The following is a 23997-nucleotide window of genomic DNA, read 5'->3' on the forward strand; positions in this document are numbered from 1 at the left end:
GTCCTATTTTTCTCCAGAGGGATTTAAGTATTTCAAACATGTTTTGAACTCTGGTAGTTTTCTATGGGGTATTTTCATGGCGTGAAATTACTCCATAGTTTTATCCCGAAAGGGTGCGTGCGTTGTATAAAGAAGGAATGAGTTCATGGTTACCTCGTTCTTTCTGAAATGCTTGAAACGCATTGCCGATTATCACATCTGTGATGTTCGTCTGGCTGACATGGCTATTCATGTGAACTCACACGCCTCCCAATTTGAGATGTCCACAGTGACTCTTTTACACAAAGTTGTATACGTTTTCAAGAAAGTACTCGCTCAAACGTAGTTTTTGCTTGGATGATTTCTTGAATATTGAGGATGCTTTCGATGCCGTGCCTTTCAATGTCATATTGAAAGTCGCATGACGTCACAAGCTACCTCCAATGAGCTATAGGCTCTCTTTACGCTTATGCGTTTTACAGTGTCCTTTTCAGGGCATTGATTAATCCCGTTGTGGTATGGGCTATGAGCGTTGCGCTTATGCGTTCATTCCCTCTTCTAGGGTACTCCTTCCTATTTCATCACCTTTCCCTTTCCCTTTCCTAATTCCCATCCGTTGTCCCATGCTCCCTCAGGCAAATGATGAAATAGGCTTATATGTATGGCGATGGCACAAATGTCCCAAATGGAGGATAACGTGCCTCTGGAGCCGGCCTTCTGATGCCTGATACGTAATGACATGATCTGAGAGGAACCTGATAGTTCGATCACAGACAAATCTAGCATTGATTGCGTTGTTGACAAGCACACATGCTCGAGGCATGACAAGCAATTCGGTTCAATTTAAGATAACTTGATCTAGCCATCGAGAATTGGATATGTTCCTTATAATACCGATCTGGAGAGCACTAAGGGATGCTCTTCTAACTTACATACATTACCAACGCTATCCAATGAACTGTGTTCATACATCTTTGAAAAGCACTATCGGTATGTACGTAGATATTTGCGCGGCTCAGCTCAAACTGAATCGAACCGAACACAGCGTCATGAATCAACCGTACCTACATGAGTAGGAAGCTGGAACGCTGATGATGGAATGAGGGCGGCGGCGGATGAGGAGGGTACTACCACCAGCCACCATCTCCTCACCAACCTGCTCTACACAGTGCGAATCAGAGTTGGGTTGGGGCTGGGGCTCATTGCTCACCGTACAGTACCTACCTACCTATCTATCGCGCCGATGATGATGCCGGTGCCGGCTGTTGGCCCGAGAGTGCGCGCGAATGCGCATAATTTTCCATTTCGTTTCGCGTGATTATCATAATTTCACAATTATCATGTTGTTTGATTGCGCTTAATGAATGCGCGAAGAATCGTGAACGTGTGGTGGCGTACGGGCTCGGGCTCGGGCGCGGCGGTCGGCGGCCGGCGGTTGTTGATGGCGGCATACAGCACGCCGAGTGTGGGGTGGGTCGGATCGGTTTGGGGCGAGGGGTTATGATGTGATGCCGCAATGTGATCGCAAGATCATCGCGTCTCGACACGAGGTTGGGGGGAGAGTGCGGAAGGGAAGATTCGGATGTAGGTCGGTACTTAACAGGGTACTTGCAGGGGGATCTACAGTTTTTCTCTACTTCTTCTTGGTGTGAAGACCTAACTGGGACAAAGGCTGGGTGTTAGCTAAGCCTTCTATGAGTACATTTACAGGTTTTAATTCTATTTGGCGCCTTCCACATTATAACGTATGTTATATAGGTATCAATTATGCATGTGTGTAGTAGCACATGTCCGATCATTTTTAAAACATTTTTTTAAAAAGAGAACATAGTCAGTCCATGATTCAAACCATTGCATTGATAAAAAAAAATAAACCGGCCTAACTAAGTTATAGCGGCTGTTGGCGACACAGCCCCACTTTTGGCAACCTTGCCAACAGATAGTCAAATGGAGTGAGACAACACGTAGAATTAGAGATAAGAGAATGTCAAAACTCGATGAAGAACAAAAGCATCTAGATAGCAACACGATAATAGTGACCTCATGTGAAGTGCAGATGAAATATTTAGATAATTAATTATCATCTCATTGAAACTATTTAAAACTAATAAGAATTTAGTTTGCGTCGCATATATATATTGAACTTAGCCGTAGAAGAACGATTTCAGGTTCATTAGTGGGTGAATTGTTTGATCTGCTATGCTGAGACGTGATCATTACTTTGTAGGTTATATAATGAATATGTTGTACTTACTGAATTCTTAAAGATACTATGTTCCCATAGCAGCCCAAGAACCTATTCTAATTGGAATATTAATGTAAAGCTTCTGATACTGTGAATTGAAATAAGGTATGGTTTAGCCCCACAGTACTATATTTGATACTAATCGATCTCTCCAAATTTTTCGTAGACGAAGTATTTAGCTGCGAAACACATTTGTTCGTGGAATCCTGTCAACTTACGACCGAACCGAATTTGTAAGATGAATTAAGTTACTAAAAATATGTTTAAACTAACAGAGAAATATATTTCAGCTAAAAGCATCACGCTAAAAAGAAACGGTAGTTTTGTGATTCCCGAACAAAACTTTTAGAAATTCGACACAAACATGTCGAATACGAGCTCCGACCGAGATCATTCCTATGTGTGTGCTGGATGCGATCGTCCCGAAACGGCTGATGATATTGTTCAGTGTGATACCTGTTCTTCTTGGTGGCATTTCTCCTGTGCCAATGTCGATGCATCTGTAGCTGATCGATCTAATTGGATATGCATAAAATGCTTACCACCACCACCGCCATCTCGATCTGCATCTGTACGAACGACGTCATCGAACCGGAGAGCTCTTCTGGAGATCAGCTTACGGCGGCTAGCTGAAGAGAAAGAGCTGCGCAAAAAAGAGCTTGAGATCAACATGGAAAGAGAATTCATGAAGGCCAAGTACAATCTGCTGGAGCAGTGTGCGCTAGACGAGGAAATCGAGACTCGTAGCGTCCGCAGTAGAGTCGAGCAGATCGAAGCTCGAGATCGAGAGAAGGACGTTCACGAATGGGTGGGCCAAGTAGCAGCGTCGCTCCAGGAGAGCAGATCGCTCACTGCCCCGAAAACCCCTTCTATCCCCGTCAACCTCAACATCAATGTGTGCTCTGGCGATCGAATGCAGAACGAAGAAGAAGGTGCAGTAGGCACAACAATAACAAATGTTGTCGGTAGTCGTTCCATGCCAAAACTCTTAACAGAGGGAACATCGAACGAAGTAAACGAGGGTAAAGATCTACCGAAGCGCAAAGTGGTAATTAGGCGAAGTCAAAGAACAGACGAAGCAGACGCGGAGAAAGTAGCTGCGAAAAACTATCAACTGTTGGAGTCGCAGCTTAGGAAGTGCCAGGAAGATTCGAAGCTAGATCGCCAGGCTCTGCAAGATTTGCAAAATCAGCTTCGGGAGTGCCAACTAAAACTGCAACAGCGCAGAGTGGAACCTCCAGCACGAGATGCTCAAACTCTTTGGCCGTTGCGTGATCTATCGAAAGGTGCGATCCGTCGCACTGACCCATCTGTGCCAGTTGATACTCCATCGCCCCAGTTGCGTAGAAATCAGGCTAGAGTTCCCGAGAATATAGTTCCGGTAGCCGATGTTCATCAGTTGAACTTGACGAACCCGTTTCAGCAGGAGGGCCATGGTGTACGTGAGCAGTTGCGAAGCAATTTCGCACGCTCAACTGAAATCGGACTAGTCAGTACTCCACGGCAGGAACCGCTAGCTTGTGCCGATCAAGCCCAGGATTGTTTGTCTCTGGAAGTGTGTCGACCGTCACCAGAACAACTTGCTGCGAGACAGGTGATGCCCAGAGATTTGCCGGACTTCGACGGCGATCCGGAAGAATGGCCGCTGTTTATTAGCAGCCTCCGTAACAGTACTTCTGCTTGTGGGTATAGTAGAGCGGAAAATCTGGCTCGGTTGCAGCGCTGCTTGAAGGGTGATGCATTGAAGTCGGTTCGATACAATTTGCTCGATCCAGATTCAGTTCCGGAAGTTATACGCACTCTTCAAACTCTCTATGGTCGCCCAGAAGTAATTATCGCCAGGTTGATAAAATCGGTTCAAGATGCCCCAGCTCCGAAGTCAGAGCGGTTGGAAACTCTCATGGATTTCGGAATGGCTGTGAGAAACTTAGTCAGCCACTTGATTGCTGCAGATCAGCGAGCTCACCTTTGTAATCCCGTACTCTTACAAGAGCTGGTGGAAAAGCTTCCGGCCAGTGTAAAGATGCAGTGGGCTCAACATTTAGTCCAGTTTCCCGACGTGACGCTACAAACCTTCAGCTGTTTCATGACATCAGTTGTAGAATCGGTGAGCAAAGTTGTGGTATACACCGGCCATAGATCCGAAAAGTCGAAGCCGAGAGAGAAAGGATACGTGCATTCGCATATGGAAACCACCGCTTCTGAGCAGCCGAATCAGTTCAAGAGTGAATCTCCGAACCTCTGCTTGGTCTGCAGGAAAGGTAGTCATCGTGTTGCGGATTGCGACGTGTTCAAAGACAACAGCATCGATAGCCGATGGAAAACCGTATCAGCGTTAAGGTTGTGTCGCTGTTGCTTAGGACAGCATGGACGAAGAACATGCAGAAGTTCAGCTCGCTGTGAGATTGACGGGTGCCAGTTTCGGCACCACCCACTATTGCATACAACGACGACTACGAACATCAGCATCCCTTCGACTTCGATACCTACAGAAAGCCACACTTACCACCACTGTGGACAGTCGGTCCTGTTTCGCATCGTTCCGGTGACCATATCCGGACCGGTGAGCTCGATTGACACATTCGCTTTTCTCGACGAGGGTTCCTCTGCAACACTGGTGGAGCAAAGTCTAGCAAAGCAATTAGATCTAGAAGGCCCAGTGATCCCTCTTTGCTTGAAATGGACCGCCGACATGTTCCGCTCTGAAGAAAACTCGCAAATAGTCTCGTTCGAAATATCCGAACGTGGAAGCCGAAAAAGATACCGTTTGAAAAACGCTAGAACCGTGGAGCGACTCAATCTGCCTTCACAAACGATCCGTATTGAAGAACTCCAACAACGCTATCGGCATTTAGCGGGATTGCCGATCCGCAGCTACGACAAAGCAGTTCCTCAAGTACTGATCGGATTACGAAACCTGTCTCTAGCCGTGCCACAGAAAATTAAAGAAGGAAGCGGTGGGCCAATAGCAGTAAAAACACGTGTTGGATGGTGCGTTTACGGAAGCTTGGCAGATCATCACGAGACAAAACAGTTTAGCTACCATATTTGCGACTGCGATGTAAGTGAGGGATTAGATAAACTAGTCCGTGACTATTTTGAGGCTGAAGATGTGGGACTTGGATCGACCGAACCGTTGGAGTCTGAGGATGTCCAACGAGCCAGACGTATTCTCGAGCAAACCACTTACAGGGATGGAAACCGATTCATCACAGGACTTTTGTGGAAACACAACCACATTGAGCTTCCTGACAGTTTCTCAATGGCTCTACAACGTTTAAAGTGTTTAGAGAGGCGTATGACTCGTGATCCTGTCCTGAAAGAAAACCTGAAATCCCAACTCCAAGAATATCAGAACAAGGGCTACGCCCACCAGGCAACGGAAGCTGAATTGTATGAGGCAGATCCCAGGCGTACATGGTACCTCCCGCTGGGCGCTGTCGTCAATCCAAAAAAGCCCACGAAGGTACGGCTGATTTGGGATGCAGCCGCAAAGGTGGATGGAGTGTCGCTGAACACATTTCTTCTCCCAGGGCCCGATCTTCTCGTGTCATTACCGTCAGTCCTATTTCGATATCGTCAGTATCCGGTGGCAGTCTGCGGTGATATCAAAGAGATGTTTCACCAAATTGGTGTCACCGCAGCTGACCGTCATGCTCAGCGCTTCCTCTGGCGCGACACCGAAGCTGAAACTCCAAAAGTATTTCTGATGGACGTCTTGACTTTCGGATCTACAAGTTCACCTTCGTCCGCACAATTCGTTAAAAATATAAACGCAAAAGAGTACGAATCGCAGTTTCCTAGGGCGGCGGAAGGTATCACAAAATGCCACTATGTCGACGATTATCTCGACAGTTTCGAGTGCGAGGAAGAAGCGGCGTTAGTAGCAAAGCAAGTACGACAAGTGCATTTGAAGGGCGGATTTGAAATCCGCAATTGGTTAAGCAACAGTGCCACAGTTCTGGATCATCTAGGAGAAACATCGAAGGTCACGATGAAGAATTTGACAGCAGCGGGTGACGGCCGATCAGAAAGGGTTCTCGGCATGCTTTGGATTACGGAAACGGATATGCTACGTTTCTCTACCACGTTCCGGTCTGAAGTAGATGAGCTGATCAGTTCGAAAACCAGACCGACGAAAAGGCAGATACTCAAGACAGTGATGAGTCTGTTTGACCCCTTGGGACTTCTTGCGTCGTTCTTGGTGCACGGAAAAATCATTATGCAAGAAGTATGGCGAAGCGGAACAAAGTGGGATGAATGTGTGGATGACCGAATCGACCAGCACTGGCGAAAATGGATTGAGCTTTTTGATAGAGTAGGAGACATCCAGATTCCTCGGTGCTACTTCCAAGCGGCTAGCGCTGAACGGTATACAACCCTGCAAGCACACCTATTCGTTGACGCCAGCGAAGCAGCGTACTCCGCTGTTGTATACTTCAGGATCGTGGATACGCAAGGTAATCCACAATGCGCACTAGTAACGGCTAAGACTAAGGTCGCCCCGTTGAAATATGTATCGATTCCACGTTTGGAGCTGATGGCTGCCGTTTTGGGATCACGATTGCTGGCGTTTGTAGGAGAAAATCACTCGATCCCGATAAAGAAGCGTTTCTGCTGGACTGATTCCAACACTGTCTTGGCCTGGGTCCGTTCGGAACATCGTCGATACAAACAATTCGTGGCGTGTCGTGTAGGTGAAATTCCATCCTTGACTAACGAGAACGAGTGGAGGTGGGTCCCAAGCAGATTCAACATTGCCGACGAAGCTACGAAATGGGGAAAAGGACCCTGCTTCGACAGCGGAAGCCGATGGATCCAAGGTCCGGAGTTTCTGGGCCTATCGGAGGAACAGTGGCCGCGAAATGTAACGCCGATCATCTCTACAGACGAAGAACTACGTCCATGTCACTTGTACCATGAAATGGTTTCATCTCTCGTCGATTTTGAACGATTTTCGAACTGGAATAGATTATTGCGCACTGTGGCCTTTGTTTTCCATCTCTTTACCGTACAAAAGGCTCGAAGGACAAATATCAAGATTGGAAAGCAGCCAACACATGAAGACATCAGGGCAGCTGAAGTTCAAATATTGAAGATCGTGCAGTGGACCGTCTACTCAGATGAAATGACCATCTTGACGAATAATCAGCATTTGTCAGCCGAGCAACAACGTCCGTTGGATAGAACGAGTTCGCTCTACAAACTCTCACCAATGCTGGACTCGAACGGGGTTCTGCGAATCGACAGCCGCATAGGAGCGGCACAGGTGGATGCATTTGATCTAAAGTATCCCGTAATACTTCCCCGAAAACATCATGTGACCTACTTGATCATCGACTACTATCATAGGAAATATCAACACGGCAACGCGGAGACAGTCGTAAATGAGCTCCGCCAAAAGTATCACATCCCTCGAATTCGAGTTGCAGTGCGGACCATTAGCAGGCTGTGTCAATGGTGCAAGGTTTATAAAGCACAACTAATCATTCCCAAAATGGGTCCATTGCCCGAAGCTCGTTTATCTCCAGGAGTTCGACCATTCAGTTTTATCGGAATTGACTATTTTGGACCGATTCTCGTTAAAGTAGGTCGATCCAACGCGAAAAGGTGGATCTGCCTTATCACGTGCCTTACAATCCGCGCAGTGCACGTTGAGGTCGCTTATGACCTCTCTACTCAATCATGTATTGCCTGCATTCGAAGGTTCGTATGTCGACGAGGAGCGCCCTTGGAGATATACTCCGATAATGGCCGGAACTTTGTTGGAGCTGATGGTGTTCTGCGTGATCAGATAAAGCGGATTGAAGAGGAGACTGCAACCACGTTCACCAATACGCAGACCAAGTGGCATTTCATTCCCCCATCTGCTCCTCACATGGGAGGCTCATGGGAGCGCCTCGTTCGCTCCATCAAGGCAGCGATGCTCAATATTCCTCAGGAACGTAAGCTGGACGATGAAGCTTTGTGGACATACGTAGTGGAAGCAGAGTCAATAGTAAATTCGCGGCCTTTAACCTATCTTCCATTAGATACCCCGGAACAAGAAGCGCTCACGCCAAATCATTTTCTTTTGGGAAGCTCGAGTGGCGTGAAGCAACCCTCAGTGGACCTAGGATCAACACAACTGATTCGCAATACTTGGGACGTTTTACAGGCGAATTTAGATCATTTCTGGAGGCGCTGGATACGGGAGTATCTCCCAACGCTTACAAAGCGTACAAAATGGTTCGAAGATGGAAGATCTGTTCATTCTGGGGACTTGGTGGTTATCATCGAGGACAAAAGGCGTAACGGATGGACACGTGGACGAATTCTGGAGGTGATAAGAGGTAGAGATGGCAGAACTCGTCAAGCTACCGTACAAACATCGAGCGGAGTACTTCGACGACCGGTTTCAAAATTGGCACTTCTGGATGTCGCTGGGAACTGTAATGCTGAGGACGGCACTCATCCTTACGGGGAGGGGAATGTTGGCGACACAGCCCCACTTTTGGCAACCTTGCCAACAGATAGTCAAATGGAGTGAGACAACACGTAGAATTAGAGATAAGAGAATGTCAAAACTCGATGAAGAACAAAAGCATCTAGATAGCAACACGATAATAGTGACCTCATGTGAAGTGCAGATGAAATATTTAGATAATTAATTATCATCTCATTGAAACTATTTAAAACTAATAAGAATTTAGTTTGCGTCGCATATATATATTGAACTTAGCCGTAGAAGAACGATTTCAGGTTCATTAGTGGGTGAATTGTTTGATCTGCTATGCTGAGACGTGATCATTACTTTGTAGGTTATATAATGAATATGTTGTACTTACTGAATTCTTAAAGATACTATGTTCCCATAGCAGCCCAAGAACCTATTCTAATTGGAATATTAATGTAAAGCTTCTGATACTGTGAATTGAAATAAGGTATGGTTTAGCCCCACAGTACTATATTTGATACTAATCGATCTCTCCAAATTTTTCGTAGACGAAGTATTTAGCTGCGAAACACATTTGTTCGTGGAATCCTGTCAACTTACGACCGAACCGAATTTGTAAGATGAATTAAGTTACTAAAAATATGTTTAAACTAACAGAGAAATATATTTCAGCTAAAAGCATCACGCTAAAAAGAAACGGTAGTTTTGTGATTCCCGAACAGCGGCAAAAAAATTCTAAAGAAATACTTTTTTGAACAAATCCTTGCAAAATACCTGGTAAAACTTTGAGAGCTTTCTGCAGGTATGCATAACAGAATTTCTTGAAAAAATCCTTAGAAAATACCAAGATATGGATCCTGGAGTAATTTCTGCAGCAATTTCTGAGAAAATCTTTGGAGAAATTCCTGGTTCATTTCCGGGAAAGTATCTGATTCTTCCGGAAGAATCACCTGATTTTTTTCTAGGGAAATAAAGGACAACAAGAAAGAATCTCTGAGAAAATTTCAGAATCTCTGTAAAGAAAATTCTTCTAGATCTGGCTATTTAAAACAAATATTTGGAGAAATTTCTGAAGAATTCCTAGAATAACTTCCTGAGATTTTTTAGAAGAATTCCCGGATAAATCCCAAATAAAAACTCGTTGAGGGAATTCTGGTGATATTACCTTAGGAATTCTTTCAGAAATATTGTAATATAAGAAGGAATATATGCACAACACCTCTGTATAAACCCTTGAAGGAACTCTAAAAAGAATCCCTGGAGGATTCCCAGCAAGAATGTCGGTAAGATTTTTTGAGAAATCCGAACTAGGTTAAAGATGAATCGTTTGATTTTTTGTTAATTTCAAAAGAAGGTCTGGGGGAATTCCAAAAAGAACACGTAAACTTAAACAGAAAAGCATGTAGGGAAAAGCATTCAATCTGGAAGAAATCATTCTGGGAAATCCTACGAGAATTTCGGATAACAATGATAAATACGGAAGGAATTCCTAAACCAATTTCTAGCGGTGTATCTGGAGGTAATCGCGAAATAAAATTTTATGAAGTACATAGGAAAAAATACGTTTCAAAAGTAAACTTGGAGGAATGTCTAGGACCACTGAAGGATTTCCGGAGGCATCTCCTGACAAATTTTCATAAGAAGCTGCTGAAGGATTTCCAGAAGTAAGTCTTGAAAGATTTCCGGAATGATTCCAGTATGGAACTTCAGGAGGATTTCAGAAAGGAACTTATAGAGGAGATTACCCAAAGGAACTCCTGGAAGGCTTCTACAAAGAACTGCTGAAATTTGGAACCTTCCTGGATTCCTTCAAGAGTCCTTTCCGCTAATCTCTTAGAAACTCCATCCGGGAATCCACCAGGAGTTCCTTCCGGGAAACCAGAGTGTTCCCCAAGACTCCACCATGAGCTCCTCTATGGAATTCTCCATGAGTTTCCCCCGGCAATTTTCCAGAAGTGTCTTCCGGTAATTCTCCAGGAGTCCTCAGGAGCCCTCCTGGAGTTCCTTCCATGGATCCATATGAGTTCTATCAGGAAACCTTTCAAGAGATACTTCCGGAAATCTTCTTAAAGTTTCTTTCAGGAACTCTGTATGAGTTTATTCCGGAAAATTTCCAGTTGTTTTTTTTTTCGGTAATTTTCTAGGGGTCCCTTCCAGGAGTCCTCCAGGAGTACTTTCAGGGAATCTACAAGAGTTCTTTCCAGGAATCTTCCAAAAGTTCTTCTAAGAGTTCTTTCCAGTGACTCTCAAGAAGTATCTTCCAGCAATTTTTCAGAAGTTCGATTATTTCCCAGGAGTTCCTTACGGGAATACACAGGGAATTCCTTCCGGAAAATCTCCAGGAATCTTAAAGAATATTCAGGATAAAATTTCTGGAGGAAATCCGATTGGAATTACTGCAAGAATTTTTAGATGGAATTTTTGGAGGATTTCTCGGATGAAATTACTGGAGAAATTCCCAGAATTACCTTTTTAAGGTATTCTCAGAAAGAACTCCTAAAGCGATCCCCAGCTAGATAATTGAATGGAATTATCGGATAAATTTTTGGAATTTATCATATGAAGGAATTTCTGGAGTAATCTCGGATGGATTTTTTGAGGTCTCATATGAATTTCCTAGAGGAATGCTCGGATGGAAATTCTGAAGCAATTTTCCAGGTATAATTCCTGGAGGAATTCTTGGGTAGAATTTCGGAAGAATTTGCATATGGTATTGATGAATAATTTTTCGGAAGCAGTTCATGGATTTTTCAAGATGGAATTACTGGAGGAATTCTCGGGCAGAATTTTGGATGACTTCTCAGACGGAATTCTTGAAAAAATCCTCAAATGAAATTCCTAGAGAAATATTTGAATGAAATTCTTGGATGTCATTTCCCGGGGAATTCTCGTTAGAAATTCCTGGAGCAATCCTCAGATGGAATTTTTTGGGAACAATTTTTGAGGTATTTTTGCTTTGAATTGCCGGATAGGACTTTGAGAGAAACTGTCGGATAAAGTATCTCCATTAGGAAGAAGTAGTTTTTGGGGATTTTCATAAAAGTGTCACAGAAGTACCATGGGATCTCAGTGTAACAACTGAAGGCTCAGGGAGCTTAAGGGGAAACTGAAAGCATTTTCTCATCTATTGGTTTTTGTTTTTGTTTTTTTTTTTATTAAATAACAGTTCAATATTTTCAAAATCGGTTTCCCTACACAATTAGAGGTTCATCCTGATTTTTTTTCCTGGGTTTAAAAGTTTCTAGGGGTGTTTTAGGGAGGTTTCTGAGGTTTTCAGTTGAGTTTAGAAGAGATTTCGGGAGTTATCAGGAAGGCTTCAGGATGGGCCAAGTGGTTTCAAAGGCTGTAGGAGAGTTTCAAGGTATTCCCAAAGGCTTGCAGAGGGAATTCAAGGAACTTTTATTGGGTTTAAGGGGTTTCAAAAGGTTTGAAGTGGAGCTTAAGGAAGGGCAGATGTGTTTTAGGTGGGATTCTGAAGCCGAACCAAGCGACGAGTAACTACTGAATTTAAAGGTTTTAAAGCTTTATGAGGCTTCAGGAAGGTTTCAGGGTGTTTCACGAATTTTACTAGAACTTTGCCAAAGAAAGTATATATGTCATGTCTCTGGTGTGAGATATTAGATGTACTGAATAAAGCTGTGATAAAGAGAATGATCACAGCAGGCGATATAGCGCATTTGAATGGGATGCGAACTGTCAAGCAGACAATGTCAGCATCCCTGCTTGCGTAGCAACAACTCCATGCGTCACCCAACCCCGTTCACTCTTGCCACTTGCGAACCGACGTCAGCCTGGGTAAGTTGTGTGTGCTGCACGTGAGGGGTGATTCCTTTCCAGTGAAATACCAAACTCCACATTGGCGAATTCCTGCCAGTTTTTCGTTTAATTTAAGAAAAGGAACCTACATTTTCGCTGGGAGGAATCACCCTTCAATGTGCATGCAATAGTGAACAAGTGACGGAAACACAAAACCCATATGTGAAAAGTGGAAGTTCGGTGTGATAAATATTTTACGAGGACGTAGCTCCCGCTGGAGCATGCCTGCGAAAAACTGTGTATGAGAAATTATTGACGGGAAAGAGTGTGAAAGTGCGACAAGAAAAAAAAATCCAGCAGCGCTAGAGTGATCGAATTGTTTTGTTTTGTGCTTACAGCGTGTTGTTTGCCGTGGGGGAAAACCTCCGGCAATGTCCGCTGCCGAAAAGCAAGGTAAAAAGATCCTGTTGTTTTGCATCGTGCAAATGTCGGATCGAATGCTTACAGCGTGTTGTTTGCCGTGGGGAAAAACCTCCGGCAATGTCCGCTGCCGAAAAGCAAGGTAAAAAGATCCTGTTGTTTTGCATCGTGCAAATGTCGGATCGAATGCTTACAGCGTGTTGTTTGCCGTGGGGGAAAACCTCCGGCAATGTCCGCTGACGAAAAGCTAGGTTAGAAAGATCCTGTTGTTTTGCTTCGCGCAAATGTCGGATCCGAAGCTTACAGCGTGTTGTTTGCCATGGAGGAAGAATTCCGACAATGTTCGCTGACGAAAAGCTAGGGGAAAGATCCCGTTTTGCTTCGTGCAAATATTGGACCGGAAGTTTGCATCGTGTTGTTTGTCGTGGCCGATAGATCTTAATAATGTACGCAAAAATAAAACTATTAGAAAAATCCAGTAGTTTTGATTCGTGCAAATGTGGAATCGAATGGTTACAATAAATCGTTTATCAAAGGGTGTCGTCAATGTCGGCTGGCCAAAAGAAGGATAACATATGATGATGCAGTTTGCTTTCTGTGGCTAGTATTCCAATGAATGACAATGCTTTATTCTCTTTATCTATATAATGTATTTTATCAGATATCTCGAATTTAAACGACGGAGCAATGGGATAAATTCAAGTATAAGATTGAATAAAGACTGAAAGAGCAAGATTTTTTTCAGAACCACCCAGTACCAAAGTGGGAATTTTCTTAAATATTACAAGTATAGAGGCTTGCATTACAAACTAAACTTCAACGAAATCACATGATTTTTAAGCATTATCCTCAAAATTATTTTGAGAGCAAGGACGGCTGTATCGAGCTACCCCGAACGAGAGGAAAAGAGAGAGAGAGAGATAATGATGACGTCACTGTGCAAGCTACCATTTCTCGTCGGAAAATGTCATTCCTGCATTTAAGGACAAACGTCTTAAAATCCCGCTTCAACAGTGCATCATAATTTCAAACGCACAAATCTCAAGAAGCAAGCTTCGAACAACAGTGCATTTCATTATTCTGTTCTTGTTCACTTGTATTAAGCTTAAAATAAGAAGAACAATTGCGCTGGTTTGGTTTACGAAGAGATTTGTGCGTTTAAAATCGTGAGTAGGTGCCAAAGTCGGCCACTGTGGTGGCCATTTTGGGATTTTAACAAGTCTGTGAAAACAAAGTAGCGGCAGCAGAATGGTATCTCAATGAAAACTATATTCGGCAGCTTCATGGCACCAATTGCAACGTATGTGACGATGTAATATAACAGTTAATTATGTTGAATATTTGTAAGTAAATACTCCAAATTGAGATACGAAAATTCAATTTTATGTTAAAAATGTGTAAAATTTCTTTAGAGTAGAAGAAGGATGTGAGATATTAGATGTACTGAATAAAGCTGTGATAAAGAGAATGATCACAGCAGGCGATATAGCGCATTTGAATGGGATGCGAACTGTCAAGCAGACAATGTCAGCATCCCTGCTTGCGTAGCAACAACTCCATGCGTCACCCAACCCCGTTCACTCTTGCCACTTGCGAACCGACGTCAGCCTGGGTAAGTTGTGTGTGCTGCACGTGAGGGGTGATTCCTTCCCAGTGAAATACCAAACTCCACATCTGGGATGCACGCCAGCAAGCCAGATGGAAGCTCCTGAACTTCTCGCCACAGTTGGTACACTCCTGTCAGTGTCCTGCAGCTATCCCGGTTCAATGTATGAGATCGGTGAGGCGGTCTTCCAACCCGTCCTGTCACTTCCATGCACTGTCCTAGTACCAACACGACTTCAGTGGTGTCAGATCCTGCTAGAGACACTGGCTATTGTAGATGTCGATGTGGCTTATGTCGGTTCCAAAAGTACTTTTAGTAGGAACGGGGTGGATTTTGTAGTCTTGGCCTAATAAGAGGCCAGTTCGAACAATTTGAGGGTAAACAATGCTTTCACTCACAACTATCACATGGCGGTTCGCCACAGTTTCGACTACAACAACAGCAGGCAGCGGGAAGAGGAACGGGCCACTAGGCCAAATCCAAGCCCTTGTAGAAGGAAGTTATGTGGAAGGGATGTGCTCCTCCGTTAGCGGAACCTACTCAGTTTAAGCGGTGACGAGCTGGTAGCGGCGCCCTCGTGTGCTTGCGATGCAACCATGCCTATAGGCAAGTCCACCCTAGAAATAGAAGACCACCGGCTTACTGGTGGACTCAAGCGATTGCTGAACTGCGTCACGGCGCATACGGGCTAGGCGGAGAGTGCAGCGAGCACGACCTGAGGAAGAGCGAAACGAACGGCGGGTGACGTCTTGATCCTCATCATTGGCCTCGTTTTGTAGGACAACTGGGGACTGGGACTGGCCATGAGGAAAGGATCACCGATGTGGAACTTGTTGGTATAGCAAAGTCTCTTAGCGAAAATTTGGCCCCAGGTCCGGACAAAGTTCCAAACTTGGCCTTAAAAGTAGCTATTGCAGAGGTTCCCGAGATGTTCAGGTCTTCTATGCAGAAATACATGGACGAGGGGGTTTTCCAGAGGATTGGAAGTGACTGGTTCTTTTTCCAAAGGCGTGAAAACGATCCGGAGACCCGTCGGTATATAGACCAATATACTTGACACGGCGTTGAAGGTGTTCGAAAAGATCATCCTGAACAGAATGCTGAGGTTACCCAAGGGTGTGAATGGTCTACCGAGCAACCAACCGTAGACACTACTATGTCGGTTATAAAGACCGCCGAAATGGCGCTTCAGCGGTAGACTAGAAGGATTCGTTACTGTGCAGTAGTGACTCTGGATATAAGGAACGCGTTCAATAGCGCCAGTTGGGCGGCTATTGCCGATACGCTCACGCGGCTGAGGAAACCCGGCTACCTGTACAAGAATCTTGGAAGTTGCCTTCAAAATCGAGAAGTGCTTCCACATAACCTCAGGAGTCAGTCCTGCAAGATTCTTTCCTGGGCCCGGTGTTATGGGATGTCATGAACGACGAGGTATTGAGGTTAGAGTTCCCGGTGATAGTGGAGATCGTCGGTTTTGCTGACGACATTACGCTGGGTATCTGCGGTAAATTGATCGAAGAAGTGGAATTGTCTCAATAATTGACTGCTGCCCACTTTATCGCAGTTGTGGAGGAGTGAATGAGATACAGGAAACTAGTTAGCACACCATGAAACTGAGGTGGTGGTTGTGAACAAACACTTGGAAGTGCTCCGTCAAATAAACGCCTGCATAAGAGCATCCACAGATATAGTGGCACTTCCGGATGATGTCGAATAGCTTTGAGGTGTATGCCAGCAAGCCCAAGCTTCTGACTAGCACCGCCTCGTCCATACTGTACGTATGATGGCCCGGTAGTAAGTTGGTGGTAAGCTGGAAAGTATTTATAGTCTAATGGGTCTGAGAGTTGCGAGAGCGTACCATACCGTGTCACACGATGCACTCTGCGTCATCACTGGTATAGTGCCTAAGGGTATCATTATCTGAGAGGACATAAAAGTGCTTCGGAATGCGCGGCAAAATAGGCATACGCAGGACTATCAGGTTTGCATCCATTGTCAAATGGCAGCGCACGTGGGACAGTTCCACCGAAGGAAGGTGGACCCACAGGTTGATCCTGAGGGTAGATAGTAGGGTTAACAGGCGTCATGGGAAAGTAATATTCCACCTGACCCAGGTCCAGAGGATGTGTTATGATGAGTTCAACTCGAATGCCGTTTCAACGGCCGGTGCCCTGCGATCGAAATTGATCCTTACAGAGATTAAGTGGCCGCGGGGAGAACATCCTGGTAGTGTTGCTGTCGTGGCGTCGGTCTACTGGGTTGGATTCGAGCCCGCGGTTGGAAAGGGGTTCCCTACAAGGTCGGGGCAGGTGAAGGCTCCATTTCGGCAGGTCCTTCTGTGTGCTGGCTAATAGGACCTTACTTACAGAAGGTCAAATCGCTTTGCACGCGGTGCCAGTGTCTTGATACTTGATGTGCAGTTGGAAGCAGGCGTAGTGTCGACCCTGTCTTCCTTCCGAGGACAAAGGGAGTGGTAAGAACTACTCGTGAAACTGGTTAAGCGCTAGCATGCTACGTTGTTGGACTCCCCACAGCGAGTCATCGATGGTCGTTACTGCAGGCTACGCAGCTAACGTTGAGGGAGCAATATGCGCTAGCCCTTCTCTGAAGCAATGCTTTCTTGGTGGTTCCGGAGAGATGAAGGCTTTGGCGACAATGGGAATGTTGTTTAGTGGGTCGAGGAAAGAGTAGTCCTAGCTTTCACTTTTGTTGTAGGAGACGGATCTTAACCCCACACTACCTGGACCTACCTTTCCAGGAGTCTGTTGAACAGGTAATCCCCCATGGTGTGTAAATGTGTATAGACACAGCTGTGGAGGCGTGACTATTCTGGATGACCATGCTGTGGTTGACTGGATTTATTCCCGGTCTGTCCATGAAATTCATAAAGGAAATTGCCTTGACTTACTTCGGCATACCGTATCTTCATGGTGAACGGCAGTAGAAGCACTCAATCAATAGTTGTGGAAGTGCTTATAGAAACTCACCAAGCTGAGAAGCAGGCTTCGTCCCAGTGGAAACTACGCCAAGAAAAAAAAAGAAGAAGTGTGGCTCATCCGAAAATCCCAACGAGTACGGAAGTGCAGATCCCCATTGCAACTTGTAATGGATTGCCCTAGGATTCCATACGTTCTCCATCGCACACATCGCTCGGCTTGATAAATGTAGCAGCCCTGCCACGCCGCGCACATAATAAAAACATTTATTTATGCTGTTCGCGAATATTCCACGAGTGGTCTTTGCCACTCTTCTCATCATCCACCGAACGTGAACGTGGCACGGCGCCACAACCATCATCATCATGTGCATGCAGCAGATAGGCGGCCTCCCCGGTAAAAGTTTCACCGTTGCAACCATATCGCATCGCGTCGCGGTAGCCGACGACTGCAACCAGCAGCAGCAGTCAGTCAGTGATGCATATGTGAGCAAAGCCCACTCCCTTTTCTGCCACTTTGCACAGAACGGAGCTGCATTCCTATATCCACCGCGAAAGAAGCGGCGACGATGTCGACGACGGCTCGAGTTCATGTGATGTGCATATTGATATTTAATGCATATGTAATCAGATTGGGAGGTCTTCTACCTACCCTACCTACATGGTTCCAGTCAGTGTTTCACGATACGCCACTGCGCCGCGCCGCGCCAATCCGCTGCCCGCCGGCCGGTGCACTATGCAATGCCAAGTGGGCCTGCCTGGGCATCATCAACGTGTAGTTTAAATTTACGAGTTTTTCACACGGCTTCGCCGGTGCAGGCGAAGCGTGTTCTGCTTTGTACATTTTAAATGATTACAACTTTTTGTGTATCAATTTATGGTTGGTGATCTCGCGGAGGCAGGTAGGTCGTATGATGAATGAGTTCTGCTGGTGCTGAAGCTTCTCTTCGGTTCAGTGCGGTTGAGAACGTAAAATTACATGTATCACCCGACCCCAGTTAAGCGAACACGCGATTTTTTTCCTCGATGCGCAGAGGAAACCAGTTCGAGTGGTGCAAAAAATACGCTGAGTTGAGAGGGATGGCGCCTCTTGAACATCAAAAGGTGTGTTCCGACTCATCAGGATCATTGAAGACCGTGCGCAGGCTGTGAAAAACTCGCGAAGGGCAGGGAATAACAGCAGTGGTGCGTAATTATAGGTTTGCATGATCTGCTTTGTCCGAAGAAGCAGACTCGCAAAAGTGAAGGGTTCCGACAAATTGGGGATTTGAATGGAACAATTTTTTCGGGTTGTTTTTTTTCTCTCAATAATATATCAGTTAATATTTTTAAACATACATTTTGAGAACATTTTTGGCAATCCGGAGTTGTCAGTTTCTCGATTTCTGCTTAGACTAACCAAACCAAGTGGACACCACAATGTTGATGATGCTTTTACACTCATGTACACAACAGAATTACGTGACCAAATTAAGATTTGAAATAAATTCACGTGCTTCGGGTGGGAATCGATCCCACGACTCACAATTCTAGACGTCTGCTTCTGTACCTCTAAGTTACGAAGACACTTGACCATCTCCGTGTCCTGAAGACTAAGAACGTAAATTCATTGATAATCACTCATACATGTCTTATGTGCTAATGCACACCCGATTCTTTTTTTTTGTGTACGGGTCTGGTTTTTGCTATGTCAACTTTGAGTGATTCCTCAGGGAGCTATATCTGAAATTCTTTTTGAGGTTCCTTCTGAAGTTTCCTCTGAAGTCCTTCCAGGAGTTTCTTCCGAGATTCCTAACAGGTTCCATCTCAGGAACTCCTTCCAGGATTCCTTCACAGATTACTTCAGAGACTTCAAGAGATTTCTTCTGGGATTTCTCAAGGAGTTCCAGGAATCGTCCAGGAATTCTCGAAATACCCCCTAACAAATCCTGACGGATTTCCATTGAAAACATTTGGAAGAATTCCTAAATGAACTTCCCGAGGAATCTGCAGGAATCCCAAACGAAAATCTTGAGGGAAACCAGACTTGCTAGATGAATGTTGGAAAGAGTTCGTGAAGCACTTTCTGAAAGAATTCCAGAAGAACTTCTCAGAATAAGATCCAAGAGGAATCTCAAAAACAATTCCTGAAGGTATCCCGGAAGAAGTTTCCGAAGATATCCACGAAGGAGTTCCTGAAGATATTCTAGTAGCAGTTCCTGATAGAAGACCTGAAAAAAATCCCGGAGGAATCCCTGATGGAACTTCTGGTAGGAGTTCTTGAAATCTCGGAATGAATTCCTGAAACAATCTGAAAGAAATCCCGGGTAAAATTGCTGGAATTAAAAGGAATACCTTCTGGAAGAAAAAAAAACTTCTGAAGCCATTCCAAAAGAAGCTCTTAGGAGAGCCTAGGATGGAATTCCTATAGGATGCAGGAATGTAGGAAATCCTGAAGTAATCTTAATAGATATTACTTGAGAAATCCCAGAAAAATCTATGGCAGAATCTTGGGAATACTTCCTGGCTAGAGCGCTTGAAGGAATAAAAGACAGAATCTCTTAAGGAATCTCAGAAGAAACTCCTGCAAGAACTCCAGAGAATCATCAAGAACTTCCTGGGAATCTCACATAAAACACATGGAGGAGTCCTGGAACAATTAGCTTCAGAGACGCCGATTAAAATTGCTTAAGGAATTCTTTCAGAAGTTATCAAACTCTTCCCTGAATTATCTCCCAGTATTTCCTAGAATGATTTAACTAAGAATTCTTCCAAAAAGATCTCCAGGTATCCCTTTGGAATGTATTCCTGTCCATGTGCTGCTTTGAAAACTTCCCCAGCGAATCCCCCAGAGATTCTTGCAGGGATTCTTTCAAGAATTTTCCTTAGATCTTCTTCGAAAATCTCTGTCAGGATGATACCCTGGAATTCTTTCAGGAATTATTTCCTTCAATGATTGTTACTGAACCTCGTGTATGTATTCCTTCATGTTTTTCTTAAAACCTTTGTGAAGGAACTCCTCCAGGAAAATTTTCAGAATTCCCCTATGCTTTGGATTTTTTCCAGGATTTTTCCAAGATTTTTTTTCTATGAATTCCTATAGAGTGTTTTCCACTTCTTCCAGGTATTCTTTCAAAACTCTTTCAAAAAGTTCATTTCTTTTTCAGGAAGTTCTTCAGTAGTTCTCTAAAGAACTGCTCCAGAATTGTTAAACAAAAAATAATTCAAGTTTCGTTCAAAAAATCCACCAGGAATCCCTCAGAAATTCATTTTGAGATTTCTTCAAGTATTCCACAAGTACCATTCCTTAAGTAATTTTTCCACCGACTTCTCCATGCATCTCTCCGGAAACTTCTCAAGCTAATTTTCTGTGCAACTACTTCCAGGGTTCCTCCAAAAGTTTCTCATGAACTTTCCATATGAATTAAGGAGATATCTTAATAAGTTTCTTCACGTATTATCACTGGAATTCATCCAGGAATGTCTCTAGATATAACTCCAGAAATTGCTTCAGAACGTTTTGTCTGGGAATCCTTTAAGAAAATTTTAAATTTTTTTCAGAAATTATATCAGGATTTTTTTTAAGAATTCTTCCAGGATTTTTGAGCAATTTCCGTAAGAACGTCTGATAAAATCCTAGATGAAAATCAGAAACAGTTTCTGCAGGAATATCTGAACGAATCCCAGGAAATATTTGTGACGGAAGCTCAAGAGCAATTTCTGAAAACAAGCCTTGCAGGAATTTCTGTAGGACTCGCTAGAGTATTTTTTCAAACAATTATTGAAGGAACCCTTGGAGGAATACTCGAAGGTATTTCTGTAGAATTTTTTGAAGAAATTTTCAGAGGAATCTCTGAAAAACTCCATGGGTTACCTTTGATGTTTCTTCCAATCCACAAAAGAAGTCTTTGGAGATATTTTTGAAGAAATCCCTGAAGGAATCCAAGCAAGAATTTCTGAAAGAATTCCTGATGGGATTTATGATTGAGTCTAATAGAATTCCTGAGGAAATTTCAGGTAGTACTCATGAATTTCTGAACAAATCCCAGGGAAATTCGTGAAGAAATCTCAGGAGAACTTTGTGTGCCTGGAGATTCTCCTTGGTAAGCCCTTGGTGGAATTCCTGGAAATGATTATGGAGAAGTGTCGAGGAAAATTCCTGGATAAAAACGCTTGGAACAACACTTAGATAAACGTTTATAAAGATCCCTAAAAAAGCTTTTGAGAAATTTCTCAAAGAACTTCTGTATTGCGGAGATTCCACCTGTTTAGACTCCTACACGAAACTTAATTGCGTGGATTTTTCTTGCGTGGGCCCACATATATAAAACCAGACCACGTCCTGGTGAATATTTTACGCTGTGTTGTTAGGTGCACATTTGGTGATAATTTTGCATTGTAAACAAACATTTATAACGCACCTACGCTGAAAATGAGCCCAGTCATTTATATGCGTCGGAATCTATAAATCTTTACAACGGGCAATATCAGGTCATAGGAAATATGTCTGAATATTTTTTTCGAGGAGAAATACATCGAGGAAAACTCGTATGATTTCCTATATAAATGACTGAAGGAATTCCTGGATAAATTTACGAAGGATTTTCTAAACGAATTCCTTCAAGAATTTCTAAAGTAAACCCTGGCAAAGTTTCATCTACAAAGAAGAATTCTTGGGGAATATCTGAAGGAAGCCCTGCGGAAATTTGTTTAGAAATCCTTGTGAGTATTCTGTTTATGTTGGCGTAGTCCTTGAGCATACGTTTTTCTCTCATACCATAACATCTTTTTATGATTTCAAAGAAGGGGGCGCTGGAGTTGTTAGCCATAAGGGATTTAATCTGATTGTTTATCGACTGTAGGTTTGAACGGATATGGGGATTCTCTCGGCTTTTGCAGACAACTCCAGCGCCCCCTTCTTTGACTTGTGAGTATTTCTAAAAGAAACCTCGGTAGATCCTGCAGAAAATTCTGAAGAATTCCATGGAGTAATTTTGAAAGGAATCTATAGCAGATTTCTTTAAGAAATTCTTGTGCATTTTTATGGTGGAAGACTTGTTTTTCTGAAGATATCGTCATTATAATTTAGTTGCTAATTTCTAACACCTCAAGAAAATGCTGAGATCATTTTCGAAAAAAAAAACCGTGGATGGTTTTCCTAAATATTTTTTGAATCTATGGAGGAATTTCTGAAGAAACCCATGGAATATTTTTTAAAAGAACTTTTCTTGGAAGACTTTCTGGCAGGAAATCCTAAAGAATTTTTCAAATAAATTCATGGTGCAATTTCGGACGGAACGTTTTATAAATGAGTTCTTAAATTAATTCTTCAGTTTCCTCGATCTCAAGGAAACTTTGGAGAAAATTCTGAAGGAAACTGCCAATTTTCTAAAGGAAATGTTGGAAGAATTCCTGAAGGAGTTCTCACAGAAATCTCCGAAGCCATACCTGGCAGAATTTCCTGGAAGATTTTCTGAGAAATCTAAAAAAATACGAATGTCACTGGTTTTTGCCTTCATCGGCTAGGAAGCCCACAAACGCTCTTTTGCCTCGTTCACATGAGCGTTTCACTCCCTTCTCGAGCACCGTATAGCACTGAAGAGTTACGGGTTTGGCTTCTCTTGTTTTCGCTAGATCGATGTTGCTGTATCTGTGATCCACTGCTTTCTCTGAGTGCGTAGCTCACCCAAATTTTTCTCGCTGGTGACGGGGAAGGCGTTTTTGATGACGATCAATTGATCGTCTACGCAGCCACATTTCCCACAGCACGGTTCTGTTCTCTAGCTTTACGACGAAGAAACTTTCAGGAAGCTGAATGGCTAGGTGATTTTAAGGTACAGTCTTCGTGGCTTCTGAGAATTTCGGGGTGTTTAAGGGACTTTCCAGAGGAGGTTCTGGGGGATTGCAAAGTCTTATCAGGGGACTTTTAATGGGGTTTGCGATGGTTTCAAAGTGTTACATGGGGGTTAGGGTGCCAATGAAAATCGAATTTTCGAATTTCAAAAACGGGTAGTGCTCAAAAGTTTCGTCTCCTCAAAAAAAGTCCCCATGCAAAATTTCAGCTCAATCGGACTTCGCTAAGGGGTGGCCCAAAGCGGTCAAAGTTTGGCTGTTTTGAAACACGAAAAATATCCCAAGGTAGGGATACATGAAAATTTCGAAATCGAAATTTTTTTTTTGATGCCAAATGCCTTAAAAGTGCATGAAACGTCGAGATCTGGCGTTATCTCAAAATTTTTTTTTTTTGAAAAAAATTGACTTTTTGGACTTAGAAAATTTTTGAGTTGGGGGAGTGAAATGAATTTGAAATGGATGATTTGAATTTAGTTGCTGAAATATTCATTGCAATAGTACAAGAACATGTCTTACATCATCGTTGGCAACTACTAGCATATTATATATCATATATCGTTAGGGTGGTTCACTTATTTTGCATTAGAGTGGTCCTTTTTGTAGAAAAATTAAAAAAAAAGATAATAGTATTTAAAAATCTCATATAACTGTAAGTCATTTTCAATGTTGAATATATATAATATTTCATTAGGGTGGCTCATTTATTTTTATTTAGGGTGGTTCTTTGAGATGGAAATTAAGAACAAAAAAATATTTCCAGAGAACTTACCAGTCATATTTTTGTATAG

At 43.4% G+C, this 23997-nt stretch overlaps 1 protein-coding gene across 1 annotated transcript; it reads left to right on the forward strand.

Annotated features, from left to right (window-relative positions):
- Window positions 1–2588: 2588 nt before the first annotated feature.
- On the forward strand, window positions 2589–8753 carry LOC134290906 (uncharacterized). The gene has a single exon (XM_062858133.1). It carries the CDS (start codon window positions 2589–2591, stop codon window positions 8751–8753), a length of 6165 nt encoding a protein of 2054 aa, XP_062714117.1.
- The last annotated feature ends 15244 nt before the right edge of the window (window positions 8754–23997 follow it).

The sequence above is a fragment of the Aedes albopictus genome, chromosome 3, assembly GCF_035046485.1.
Source record: "Aedes albopictus strain Foshan chromosome 3, AalbF5, whole genome shotgun sequence".
NCBI classification, from domain to species: Eukaryota; Metazoa; Arthropoda; class Insecta; order Diptera; family Culicidae; genus Aedes; species Aedes albopictus.